This window comes from Octodon degus, unplaced genomic scaffold (assembly GCF_000260255.1).
Source record: "Octodon degus isolate 3935 unplaced genomic scaffold, OctDeg1.0 scaffold00044, whole genome shotgun sequence".
Lineage (NCBI taxonomy): Eukaryota > Metazoa > Chordata > Mammalia > Rodentia > Octodontidae > Octodon > Octodon degus.
Genome location: NW_004524620.1, coordinates 8,670,103 through 8,683,327, shown reverse-complemented (window position 1 = coordinate 8,683,327; position 13,225 = coordinate 8,670,103). Strand labels below are relative to the sequence as shown.

At 37.4% G+C, this 13,225-nt stretch overlaps 1 protein-coding gene across 3 annotated transcripts in view; it reads left to right on the top strand.

The window, feature by feature from the left end:
* Nucleotides 1-13,225, top strand: part of Zdhhc21 (zinc finger DHHC-type containing 21) — a 69,377-nt gene that overhangs the window by 11,055 nt on the left and 45,097 nt on the right. For all 3 annotated transcript variants that reach the window (XM_004631716.2, XM_023715846.1, XM_023715847.1), the window contains 3 exons: nt 666-764; nt 8,488-8,599; nt 11,818-11,956. In XM_004631716.2, the coding sequence (XP_004631773.1) occupies nt 666-764; nt 8,488-8,599; nt 11,818-11,956 (350 nt within the window). The remainder of the gene's footprint in view (nt 1-665; nt 765-8,487; nt 8,600-11,817; nt 11,957-13,225) is intronic.

The following is a 13,225-nucleotide window of genomic DNA, read 5'->3' as shown; positions in this document are numbered from 1 at the left end:
GTTCCACCAAAAAAAAAAAAAAAAAAAAAAAAAAAAAAAAGAAAGAAAGAACCATTTAAAGTCATTGAGTTTGGTGAGATATCTCAACAGACTAAGGCACCTGCTTAAGCAAGCACAGGGACCGTGGTTCAACCCTTGGCACCACAAGCTGCGCCAGCCCCACACCCAGGGTGGGCTGAGCTTGCCACAAAAATAAATCAAATCAAATAAAGCCACTGCTGGATATCAGGTTCCAGAAAGGAGTATTTTATGCTCAGAGCTGGTTCTAGTTCTGCTCTCTCCTCCATAGGAGAGAACTAGTCCCCAGGCCCAAGGCCTGCATCAGGGCTCCATCAGTCTGTTGAACTCCAGAGCTGCTCCTGGAATGCTGTCACATGGGCTGGTTCCCGGCCTGGGGGGTCAGGATGACGGGTGCACGTCTGCATCATGGCCTGATCAAGATCAGATGAGGGGCCGGGAGATGGCTCAGGAGAATAAGCGCTTCCCTGGTAAGCGCAAGGGCCTGAGTTCAATCCCCAAAAAAAAAAAAAAAAAAAAAAAATTAGTTACCCTGATGGAGTTAAATAAAATACACTTTTAAAATTTAACTATGAAAAAAATGAACTATGCTTAATGATAAAGTGTTTTAAAATTTATGTGAATAACTTACTTTATTTATTTTTAAGTATTCTACGGCATTGCCATATTTTGTCTGATTGCCTTAGTGAGGGCCTCAATAACTGATCCAGGAAGACTCCCCGAGAACCCCAAGATCCCACATGGAGGTATGGCATTCCTCAGATTTACGTTTTGCTGATATATTTTACTGCCTTTAGTATATGTTATATGTCATGCAACACCACTTGTTTTTAATACCACTTTTAAGTTTGTTCTTATATTTCTTTCCCGATTTCTGTGTTACAGTTGCACCCGGCCCCACTGCCCAGCTGGCCTTCTCAGCGGCTTATGTTTGTCTCCCTCCACCCATTCCACATCTAAGCAGGGCCAGGCTGTGGGTCTTTGTTTCATTGTCTTTGTCCAGTTCTGTAACATGTCTAGCATTTTCTGCTCCTGAGAAGTGCAACAAATATTTTTGATTGGAATGTAATGATATGATATGGTTTTCATTCTTTTGTAGGTGGCAGTCTTAGGTATTGAACCCAGTAGTGCTCTACTACTGAGCTCTGTGTGAAGCCCTTTTTAAAATTTTATTTTAAGGCAGGCTATTCCTAAATTTTTGAGACTGCCCTTTAATTTAATCTTCCTGCCTCAGCTTACCAGGTAGCTGAGATTATAGTCTTGTGCCACCATGGCTGACTGAGAAATTCTATTTTTATTTGCAAAGGGAATTTTCTTGTCGGTGCCACTAATCTCAAGATACTTTAGATATATTTCTTGGAGTGAATATTGATAGTATTATGGACATTATTGCCTCTAATTCTCCACATTCTAACAGTACTGTGAAAAACTTAAAAACCTTTCATTCTAGTGTTCTTTAAAGGTAACTTGATCATCGTGTGGCGTAGCCATTCAGATCACAAAAATGAGTGGAAATGTATTGATTTTTACATGTATAAATGTATATTTGTCCTCTTAGTCTTATGTTTTGAATTTTCGCTCTATATGCTTTGAGAATTCTGCGTTTTATTCTAGTAAGAAATTTATATATATCTTTGCAGTACAGTAATTTTATGGTAATTCAATGGCTTCCAAACTGAGTGTATGTTAGAATTACCTGGAAAGTGTCTTAAAATTTTCAGTGTGGGGCTGGGGAGATAGCTCAGCACCACAGGCATCTGCCTCACAAGTGCAAGGTCTTGAGTTTGATCCTTGGTTACCAGTAAAAAAAATTCAGTGTGTCATTTAATCAGAATTAAACTTAATGTTAATTTCAGTAGAACATATGGATATAGTCACAGCTATGAGTTGTTTCAGAGGATGCAAGGTAATTCTGGCATGCAGCCAAGTTCAGACACTAATGCAGTAGTTCCTGACATGAAGAGATTAAGTGCCAGGTCACTTCCCAAGCCTCCTGTAGTCCTGCTTTCATGTTTCTGAGACCCATCACATTTAGGGTTATTTGGCCTTGCAGGTTTAGAGATCAGATAGGATTACACCAATGTTTGTGCAATTACAGAAATGTCTTACTACTTATATTGACTATTCAGTGTTTACTAACTTGTAGGAGTCAGCGGTTTAGTATATAGTTAGTATATGTTTTGTAGTGTGGACAGAGAGAGGAGGATGGCACTCAGCAATCTGCATAGTCCCTCTTGCTAGTTGGCATAGCCCAGCCTCTCCAACATACTGCATAAATGTGTTAGCTTGCTTCAGTATTAAAATGCAGTAATCCAGAACAAAGATGCACTCTCTAAAACTTTGAACACATTTCTGTTGAATGCAAATGGCTGTAGGTTCCAGACACACCAGTTAGTAGGGGGGCCAGGTGTTTGTATTGGAAGGACACATGCCTTTCTCTAACAGGAGGAGCATCAGGACTCTGCCCCTGTGAAATTATCATGACTTAAGATTGTTGCATCCTAAAATTTTGTGTTGCTATTAGAAAATACCTGAGGCAGGCTAACTTTATAAAGAAAAGGCTTATTTGGATTACAGTAAGGATTCTGAAAGTGCCAGTAATATGGCACATGCTCTGGCAAGGCTTTAGTCCCATTTCTAGTAGCACTCTCATTCCATCCAGAACTAATTTGCTAGTCTTGACCTGTTCTTCAGAGCCCTCACCAGAGTTGCCCATAAAATTCTGCTTATAGCATTCTAGGCATTTTCTAGCCTCCTCTTCCAAATTTTTCCAACCTCTACCAGAAACCTAGTTCCCAGCCCAGCCCACATTCTGAGGTGGTCTGTTACAGTAGTACATTTACTTCTGGAGTCTAGTTTCCTGCTATGTGTGTTACAGTAGCAATATACCTGAGGTAGGCTATTTATGAAGGAAGTAGTTTCACTTAACTCACAGTTCAGAAGGCTTGAGAATGACGCCTGTATGGGAACATTTTTGGCTGTGTCACATAATAGTGAACTGATTCAAAGGCAGGAGGACAAGTGGGAATGAGAAATTACATTGCTAAACAGGAAGCTGGGCTCTCCCCGGCCCTCACTGCAGGAACAGAGTACTGTACCCTCCCAGAAGGTGAGGCAGCCATCTAGGAGTTCCCTACAGCTGCTCCTTTTAAAGGAGCTGTCAGATTCCGTCAACAACTTGAAGACTGAGCTCCTTGCACGCAGCCTTGTGTTGGGGATGAGTGACAGCCAGACCGTCTCAGCAGAGAATCCCAGTTTGTAGGAGGAATTCTTAGTGAAGAAAGGTCTGGGTTTACTCTTCAGCACCACACACATTTACAGAAGTCAATAATTAATTCACAGATTATAAAACACGAGTATAAAACAAGCATTTACGGGCTTAATTGGGTCCATGGAACTGTTACGTTCAGAGTATAGACTCAGTATTGCAGACCTTCATGATGTCTTGCTAATTGTTTGGATGCCTGTATTTTTTGATGTCTCAGTTATTTCTCTTCCTTCAGTCCAAGAAACGTCCTGTGAGTCAACTGGAAAAAAGACATTTACTATATTTTGATATTTCCAAATTCCTTGAATGTCTCATATCACTTGGTCCTCCTGGTACTTGAGGAGGTAGGCTGGGTAGTCAGTAGTGTGGATTGTATGTTCTAGGTTATGCAGCTGTAATGTCACAGAGCTGGTTGAGGCCCACAGTCTTGCCTCTGTCATTTTATTTTGGGTCTACTAGTATATAGAGAATAATAATTTTAGCTCTTTTGCTGTGATTCTGGGGAAATTTGAAATCATAATTTTTTGGTGCTGGCTACCTGATTCTTCTATAATAAGTTTTTTTTTCTCTTTTTTTAAAATGTATTTTAGTACAGGGTCTACAGGGCCTCACTATGTAGATGGGGCTCATAGTGATTCTCCTGTTTTCAGCCTCCCAAGCACAGGGATTGCAGGTGCACGCTACCATACCCAGTCTCAGGCACCATCTCAGCACACCCTGGGTGGGGGCAGGGCCAGCACAGCCTGTCTGGGATTGAACCCCAGCCACTGCGCTCTGCCTAAGCAGGTGCTTTCATCTGCTGAGCTATCTAGCTGGCCCTTATAATATGGTTTTAACTTAGTAAAAACAATACAAATGTTAGGGGCCAGGATATAGCTCAGTGGCATAAGCACCTGCCTGGCAAGTGCAAGATCCTGAGTCTGATCGCTGCTACCAAAATAAGCAAAACAAAACAAGAAAACAATGAACTTTTAACAGTGAAAATAACAGTATGATTAAAGAGTTGAAGCTATATAATAGTGACTTATTTAGGAATGTTTGAAAGTCGAGCAGTTTCATATAGTTGAGTTCTTCCGCAAGGCTTTAGTCTTTAATACTTTTCTATTTTAGCCATTTTTAATTGAATTACTCTGACACATTTTATCTACCTTTTTTTTTTGGTACTGGGCATTGAACTCACAACCTCACACTTGCCACACAGGTACTCTGCCACTGAGCTATCTCCCTGGCTTCTTTATTTTTTAAAGAGTAACTTTAGTATACATGAGATCTACTGAATGTGATGCATGTTGAATGTATGAGAATATTCCCATGAGAAATTTGCAGAATTTGCTTTTAAAAACTTTTAGGCACGTAGAAGAAATAGTACAATTAAATTGTTACATGTCTGATTAGGATATTTGAATTATTTACATGCGTATTTGATATAACAAATATAAAGTAATGCCTTAGCTACTTATGTTTAAATTTTATTTTAAAGAGAATTAAACAATTAAAACAATACAGGCGATAGGAATATAACAAGGTGGTAGACAACCAGCAGTGATTGTCATATTGCAGTCTTCAAAGCAGTTGCTCAGATAACCAGATACAGGCGTGCAAAATTGATCAGTTGGACATTGTTTTTTCAATAAACCAATGCCTTAACTTTAGAAATACCATTTTTATCACTCATGTTTTATGAAATGATTTTATTCAAACTTTTAATCATTTTTTGAGTGTAAATTCCTTTCAATTTGTAGTTCAGTGGTTTTTGGTATACTTAGAGTTGTACAGCCGTCACCATAGTCAGCATTAAAACATTTGCATCATCGAGCTTTTACACCGTTGAGTGTTGTCATCCATAAAGCCATTTTTTTTGAAATAATGCCACAGAACAAAATCTTCCCAATTTTTTGTTATGAGGCTGTCCTTCCAAGTTTTACCCCAAACTATATAAGAATACGTGTGCTGTTAATGGTCAGAGTCATAGATTTGATTCTATCCTCTTGTATTACTGACATTGTTTCCTACTTTGACAGTCTTTTATGTTGTGGAATCTACATAGGATCCAAATCTTGTACTGACTTTGATAGTTTCAAGCCATGTTTTTCTCCCTAAAACAACTTTGTGATTTAAAATACGATAGTTGAGTGACAGGACCTCATAAGATGAGAGTCTTTAAAAGACTTTTTTTGGTGTATTAGTCTGGTTGGTAATTTTTACGTATGATGATTAACTTTATAATGACTTAGGATAAATAAATCTGGTGCCGGTAAAAGAAAAGGGATGGAGTCGGGGAGAAGAATTGAGATGTACACTCTATGTACGTGTACCAATTCCCCACGACAAATGTCATTATGTGCTGCAAACATCTATGAGTAAAGAAAGGACTCAGAGAGAAAATGATTCCCAGTTTTTTTGATATAAACCACAGCCAACCAAGCCAGACATTACTTTATGCGCAGTGAGGCACTTGCAGCTTTAGTGAGAGTGACATCAGTGAGCACATGCTGTGCTGTGTACTTACATTGCACAGCCCAGCCATTTAGGGAGTGTTTTTAATCTTTGTTTTGTTTCCTGTCTCCCTTAAAAAAGATATCTCTATTAGCTTTGAACTTTGCTGCAACTAAGAAATCATCATTGAATTCTGTTATTAGAGTTTTATTTATGTTATTAGCACACTGTGCAGAAATCTTCTAGGTATTCACCAGACAGCAGAATGTGTCAGTCACTAAAATTGTATTTAGATATCAGTAAACACCAGAGAACAAAAAGGCAAGGACTAAGAAGCGTCTATAGATAGGCAAGGTTAACATGAATGAATTGGTTTCCTGTACAAGGCAAAAACACTGTAGATGATACTTTCAATTACAATTCTGGAGTTTTACAATAGTGATTTCTTTGTTCTCTGATCACGTAGTGTGAATGTGTATCCTTGTGTGTAAAACTGAGTTTGTAGAGGTCTTTCTCATTTTAGGTGCTTCTTTTCTATCACCAGTTTAGCCAGAGGATTATTTCAGGCTATTTCTTTGTAAACGGATTTGTGGTCCAGACTAAAGATCAGCAAACTTCCTTGCCTTAAAGGTCCAGTAGTAAATATTTTCAGTTTTATGGGCTGTATGTATGGTCTCTGTCACAACTCACCTTTTAGTCTTGTAGCACAAAAACAGCCAAAGACAGTGTGTAAGTGAATAAGTGTATAGCAAATGAAACGTTGTTTTTGGACACTGAAATTTGAATTTCTTATGATTTCTCCGTTACAGGTTATTTTAATTTTTAAAATCATTTAAAGTTATAAAAATCATCTTTAGCTCATGAGTCATACAAAAACAGATGTTGAACTAGACTTGCCTGGAGACTAATTTGTCAAACTGGTCTACAGTACAAACTTCAGGCCTTTTCTGACTGTAGCCAAATGCTATCTTTTCTGAAGATACATTTTAGATATGAAATAATTTGTTTTCTAGGATATTATATGTTGATTTCTCAGAATACAGAATGAAGCATGATTTGTTTTAAAGCATTGATTTTTACATACAAGGTTTTTATATTACATTTTGTGAAAATTAATTAGAATTGGTTCATAGAACCTCCTTCCTTACTATATTCTTTGCTGTGTGTGAGTTCCAAGTTTTAATGTTGGAATTTTGGGAGCATGAGCTAAGTGGGAGAAAAAATGATAAGTTTGCAACATTGTAATATGTTATCAATTAAATGAGTTTCCACTTGACTTACAGTTAAATAAATACCTATACCAGCTTAACTGTATTTAAGTTTTAATACTATGCCCATACTTTAAGTGAAGTGGGGGAGTAATATAAACATAAGTGCTGAAAATTTTAAGAATTTTATTAAAGTAAAATTCCATTACAATAAATATTAAAAATACGTTTTATGGGGCCAAGGAGATAGCTCAGTGGCATAAACACCTGCCTGGCAAGCACAGGGTCCTGAGTTCAATCTCTGATACCATAAAACAAACAAAAAATTTTATATAAGAGGAAATTGTCTTGACTTAAAAAATGACTCTCTAACAGTTTTTACGGGTCTGATTAGAGCAACTTAGAATAAAAACTTATTTTATGCAAATCTCATGTTTTTTTTAAATTTTAATTTCCTGTTTTTAGCACAAAGACCTACTGGTGTTTTCTTTTAATACGTAGCAGAGAAAATTGCTATTTGGTTGTAGGGCAATATTTTTTTTTAAAGAACCCCTTTATTTGCCTTGTATTTTACTCTTCTTACAACCTTAACTACTGAAATTATTCAGATGCCTTTGAAATTTCTGTGTCCTCTTTCTCTAGTCTGCCCCTATACACAGTCCCAAATTAATCCATTGATATTAGAAAAATAAAATGATTTAGGTGCAATTGTAGACGGCACATGTGCCACCTGGGCTATTCATATCATTGGAAATGCTAAAAGGTTCCCCATCACTGCTTTAGAGAAATGATGCTTGTTGGGATGGGGCTGTGCCATTTATGTTGGCCTTGTTTGTTTATGGGATTTATTTCATATTTTTAGTCTGCTCAAACCAGGACTCCATATTATTTCTTCTTTTTAGTGATTTTAGATAATAAAGTTTCTATAAATTAGCTTGTCTAAATAAAGTGCTGTCAATAAAATAAGTTGGTTGGACATTAGGGTTCTGTTATTAGATTTTCTTATGTTCTAACAATGTGTTGAAAACACAAACTGTTTTCTGTCCTTTACATTAACTGTAATTGTACTTTATTTTTGTAGTGTTTAAAATTAGAAATAAGGACCGGTGAAATAGCTCAGCAGCTTAAAGTGCTTGCAAGCAGGCACAGTGGCCAGAGGTTCAATCCTCCGGCCTGCCATGCCGGCCCTGCCCCCGGGGCACACTGAGACTGAGACTGGGCATGGTGGCATGCTCCTGTAATCCCAGTACTTGGGAGGCTGCAAACAGGAGAATCTCTATGAGTCCAATCTTGTAGTAAGAGCCCAACCACCCTGTAGACCCCTCCCTAAAATACAGAATAAATAAATAAATAAGTAAATAAATAAATATTAGAAATATACAGAATAGACATATGTAGAGCAGCTGCACTCTGGCAAACAAATTTATATTAGAGACTTAGAAAAATATGTTACAAATAAATATTGAAGATGTTCTCTAAAATCCTGTAAACAGTTGTTACTGAATTTCACCTTTATTTGTTTCTCTTCATTAAATGGATTTGAATTTCCTTCTCCAGAAAGGGAGCTCTGGGAATTGTGCAGCAAGTGTAACCTGATGAGGCCAAAGCGCTCCCACCATTGCAGCCGCTGTGGCCACTGCGTCAGGAGGATGGACCACCACTGCCCCTGGTAAGAAGGGTGGCAAAGCTGCGAGAAAAGCCTAGGACTGGCAGGGTAAACAGGTTACGTTAAATATAGTCAATTGAAAAAGTCTTTTAATAAAAGTATCTTTGATTGTAGCTGTCCATCCTTAAAGTCCTTTTTTCGTAAGAGTTTTGTTGTTGCTAGCAAGGAAAATGTTTGAGCAGAAAACTATGATTAATATGCACTAAATTCCACAGAAAGCCTATGGTGCATGTATTAAATGAGGTGATGTGTATAAACAAGCTAGTGCAGAGTCTGACATGCAGGAGGTCCACGCTCAGTAGTTGCTGTTCTTTTTATTGTAGTAAGCCCTGTGCTTTCCATTGGTTGCATTCTCCCTTCCTTGTTCAAATGGAGAATACACAACACAAGTACCGTGATAACCCCCTTCTATATTGCATTTAGGTGTTAACATTTTGTGCATGTTGTGTGTTAAATGTAATTAGTTGTTTTTCATGCGCTGCCAACATTTTTTGGTCAATAGGGGGCTCTCTTGTAATATTTAAGGAAAATCCTCAGTTGAAAAATAGAAATTTTGAAAACAAATGCTGTGAAAATTCTGTATCATATTTCATTTCAAAACAGTCACAAAACAAAAACAAGATATTATATTCAATTCTGTTTTCTTCACATTGGATATGCATAAATATTTAAACTGTAGAGTGTAGCACTTTATAAATACATCTATATACATATATTTATGTTTATACATGAATGCACGCATATGTGAAGTTAACTGAGTAACAGTTTGATGTATAACTGCTTCTAAGTTAACTGAAGAGTAGAATCTACCTTTGCCTGATGATGCTGTTTAATTTACTGTTTCCCTTGTTCCATAACTAATTTGATGACATTATTGATTTAACAGTCTTTTAGTGGAAATTTGGTTCTCATACACACTATTATAAAAGAAGGTAATTTCCTTCTATTCAGATTAAATGATTACAAAATGTAAGAATATTTTAGAGAAAACCCAAAAAATTTACAGCACTCAAAAGATATAACTTATTGAAATGATTAATTTCCAAGTAACTATTTAAATCTCCATGATTCTTGTATTCACAGCAATAATAGAGTTTAAAAAGTTGTGTGAAACATATACTCAGATATTTAAGTGATAAGCACTTTTTATTGCAGTATTTTTGATAAACTAAAAATATGGTAAGTGTTCACAGTACAGTTGGATGTTGATGCTTCCTTGCACAGGAATGCCGTAATTTGAAGGTTAAACAAATCAGCTAAGAAATGCAGAAGCTAGTGATGCGTACCTTAACAAAGACTAGCATGTTGGTGACCAGGTCAGGGTGTTGTGCTCCCTGAGTTCTAACACTGGGGCGATCTCTGTGTCCAGCTGTATTGAGGCTTAGTCAGCCTGTAGAGTATTGGCAGCAGGAAGGGGCAGATAAAGAAGACCAGCATCCTTAATGGTCCTGAAGAGCTGGAGGAGCTAGAGGCCACGTGGTGCCATATCTGGTGACTAGGTGGATAGAGACATAAATCAAACATTTTGAATTGATTTAGGATACTGAGGCAGCCATGAAGGGCAACTAAAGACCCAAGAATGGACCTCCAAAATTGCACAGAAAGTGGCAAAAATGATTGGATAATGAACTGATCAAAGCCAGGAAGAAGTCTCCTGAGGGGGATTAATGGCAGTGTGTCTGTTAGCATAAGACTTTAAAAGCTTTTATGTAAGTATATACCATACTTTTATTATACCCTGTAGAATTAGGACTTTTTGTGATTTAATTTCCTAGTGGAGCATTGCTAGAATGTTCAGAGGAGAGGAATGTACTGTACCAACTGGAAGCAGAAATAAGTTTTGATATTTTCAGAAATTACATTTATTTTAACTGCCCAGCAGCTTTAGATTTGAAAGTCAGTTCTCAGATTACCTCAGTGTTTTCTGTGTTTTTAGCTTTGAGCACATTGCTAAGGAGCTGAGATGCATCCTAAAAGGACACACATGTTAATAGAGTGCCATAGTGCTTCATAAAGCTCTCTGGTTTGGGAAGTTGTGGTCACAATTTTTCCAACTTCTTGGGCATAGGAAGGATGGGGCAAGGATGTCATCTTTCAAACAACAGCTCTCTGAAAAGTACTTTTGAATGTATTCTTAAAGTCATTTCTCAGTCCTGCTTTCAGAAAACAAAACATTTTCTTGTTTATAAATCACATTCACTTAATTTGCGGATATTTCTCCAAGTGTTCTTTGCAATTTTACCTTTTTTCTTCTTTTTTTCTTTTTTTGAGACAGGGTCTCACTATGTAGACAGGCTGGTCTTGAACTCACTACGTAGCCCAGGCTGACCTAGACCTTGTGACAGTGCTCCTGCCCCAGCCTCCTGAGTGCTGGGATCACATGTGTGCACCACCTATATTTAATGACACATCTTAAAAACACCAACTTAAGATAGGATTAAAACTCACTAGCATTTTATCCCCTAGTGGGAATGTAATACTATTTTGAAATAAAAACATGCAAGGTAATTTTGAATTAGAATTTTCTGCTGGAATTTTACAGCACATTGGAAACGAGCACAGTAGGTTGAGAACGGTGAAATACTCATCTTAAATTGCCCTTGAAAATTCTGGTATTATAACAGTCTGTTCTCTAGTTAGACCTCACTGTTGTATTGATGAAAATAATAGCATTATTTGTAAGTAGTTTTGAACACATTTTTATTTTTAGCTACTAGCCATAGGTTTTTTAAGAACAGAAATACAGTGACTACTCAGCAAGTATTTCAGAGTGACCAAGTTTAAGTTGTTTTGCTTGAAAACTTTGAAGTTGTTGTGCAGAGCCACAGCACTTAGTGCACAAGCATGTCTCTCCTCCCTCTCGTGGCTCTTTCTTTCTTCTAGCTGCATCCCCGGCTGCGGCTCCACTCCTCCTCTTTTGTTTCTGTGCCAGGGACACAACAGACTACCCCCATCTGCTTTTTTTGCCCCCCCTGGGTTGTTGTGAGTTGAAGGAGGGTTGTACAGATGTGGACCTCCTTCACAGAGCAGAAAATGCTGTACAAATATAAGACGGTGTATTTCTGTTTCCATATAGTCGTCTTTCGGGTGAGTGGCTTCAGCACAGTGCCATGAAATCAAGTGTATGTCAAGTGTGTGAGCTTGTCTTTGGTCTCGCTGACCAGGAAATGAATGTCTTATTAAAGTTTAAAATATTGTTTCTTTCCTTCTCCCCCCTTCAGGATTAACAATTGTGTTGGTGAAGATAATCATTGGCTTTTTCTGCAGTTGTGTTTCTACACTGAACTTCTTACTTGCTACGCACTGATGTTTTCTTTCTGCCATTATTATTATTTTCTTCCACTAAAAAAGCATAATTTGGTAAGAAATGTTTATGTGCACACTAATGTTAGATCAGCAGTAGCATACAGTTAACATTGTGGGTCCTTTAACTGCAGAATATTAGAAGTAAAAACAACAAAAATATACCCCAAGTTGGTGAATTTTTAAATACATTGCAGTTGAGAAAGTACATGCTAATATGGCATTCTCTTTAAAATAGATTATTTTATTATTATTGATTAGTGTCATTCTTATAAAACAATGTGCTAGATCTTTAAATATGTCCTGCTTTAAAACTATTTAAAATAACAAAAGGCAAAGGAAAAATCATTTTTTTTTAGGAATAAAAAAATAGAATTAGATTTTTTAAAGGCTGTCAAAGGTCCAGTTAAGTTTTTGAGGAAAAGGACTCCTTCCACCCCAGTTTTTGAGGACAAAGATAAAGTGGCTTTGCAGATGGTTCCCAGAGGTCTGTTGGTGCTGTTTGGGGCTAGGCTGTCCCTGCTCGGGAGAGGAGTACGGTGGATGTTAAGACCACCCCGGGACGGAGACTGAGGAGGTGGTGACAGTAGCAGCGGGGAAAAGCACGGCTTCGTGACCAAACGGCAGCGCTGTGTTTTGCGCAGCTTATCTGATTCTTGCTTCTGTGTTCCCAATACTCACATGAGGAAACACAGACTAACAGAAATATTTAAGTGGTGCTGAAGGCACAAAACTCTGAAGTAACTATTAAACTGGTTTGAGTTTTAGATCGGGGCTTGAACCTGATCTTGCATGTTCTTTTGTTGTTCTTTCAGTTTTACTTGGACTTGATGGGGATCTTAAAGATACTGTGTGTGTGTGACTGCAAAAAAGACGAGAACAAATTATGAACGTGTGTAGGAGATGTAGTGCAGGAAGGGAAGGGAAGGGAAGAATGATGGAGAAGGGAGGGTTTTTTTTTTTCCAATTTGTACTTTTTAATCTTTTTATATAAAAAAATCCCTTTTGGGGTATATGATCCTTTCAAATCATTGCAGGAGAATATTTGCTGTAGCTGCTGCGGTGTGTATGCTGGTGAGTCCTTGTGATTTTCCGGATTAAATGTAGGTTGAGAATTAAAATTAGATACTAATAACTGAAGTTGGAGACAAGTTTTAGTATAAGTGCTTGACATTCACACTGAGAATACAGTGCATCCCCACAGTCTTAGGAATGTTTCACTTTGAGATGAATTTGTAGCAAATTGGTATTATAGATAGAACATGTGTTTTTTGAGTAAACACTTTCGTATAATTAAACTTCATAAGAGAAGCATTAAAGTAAATT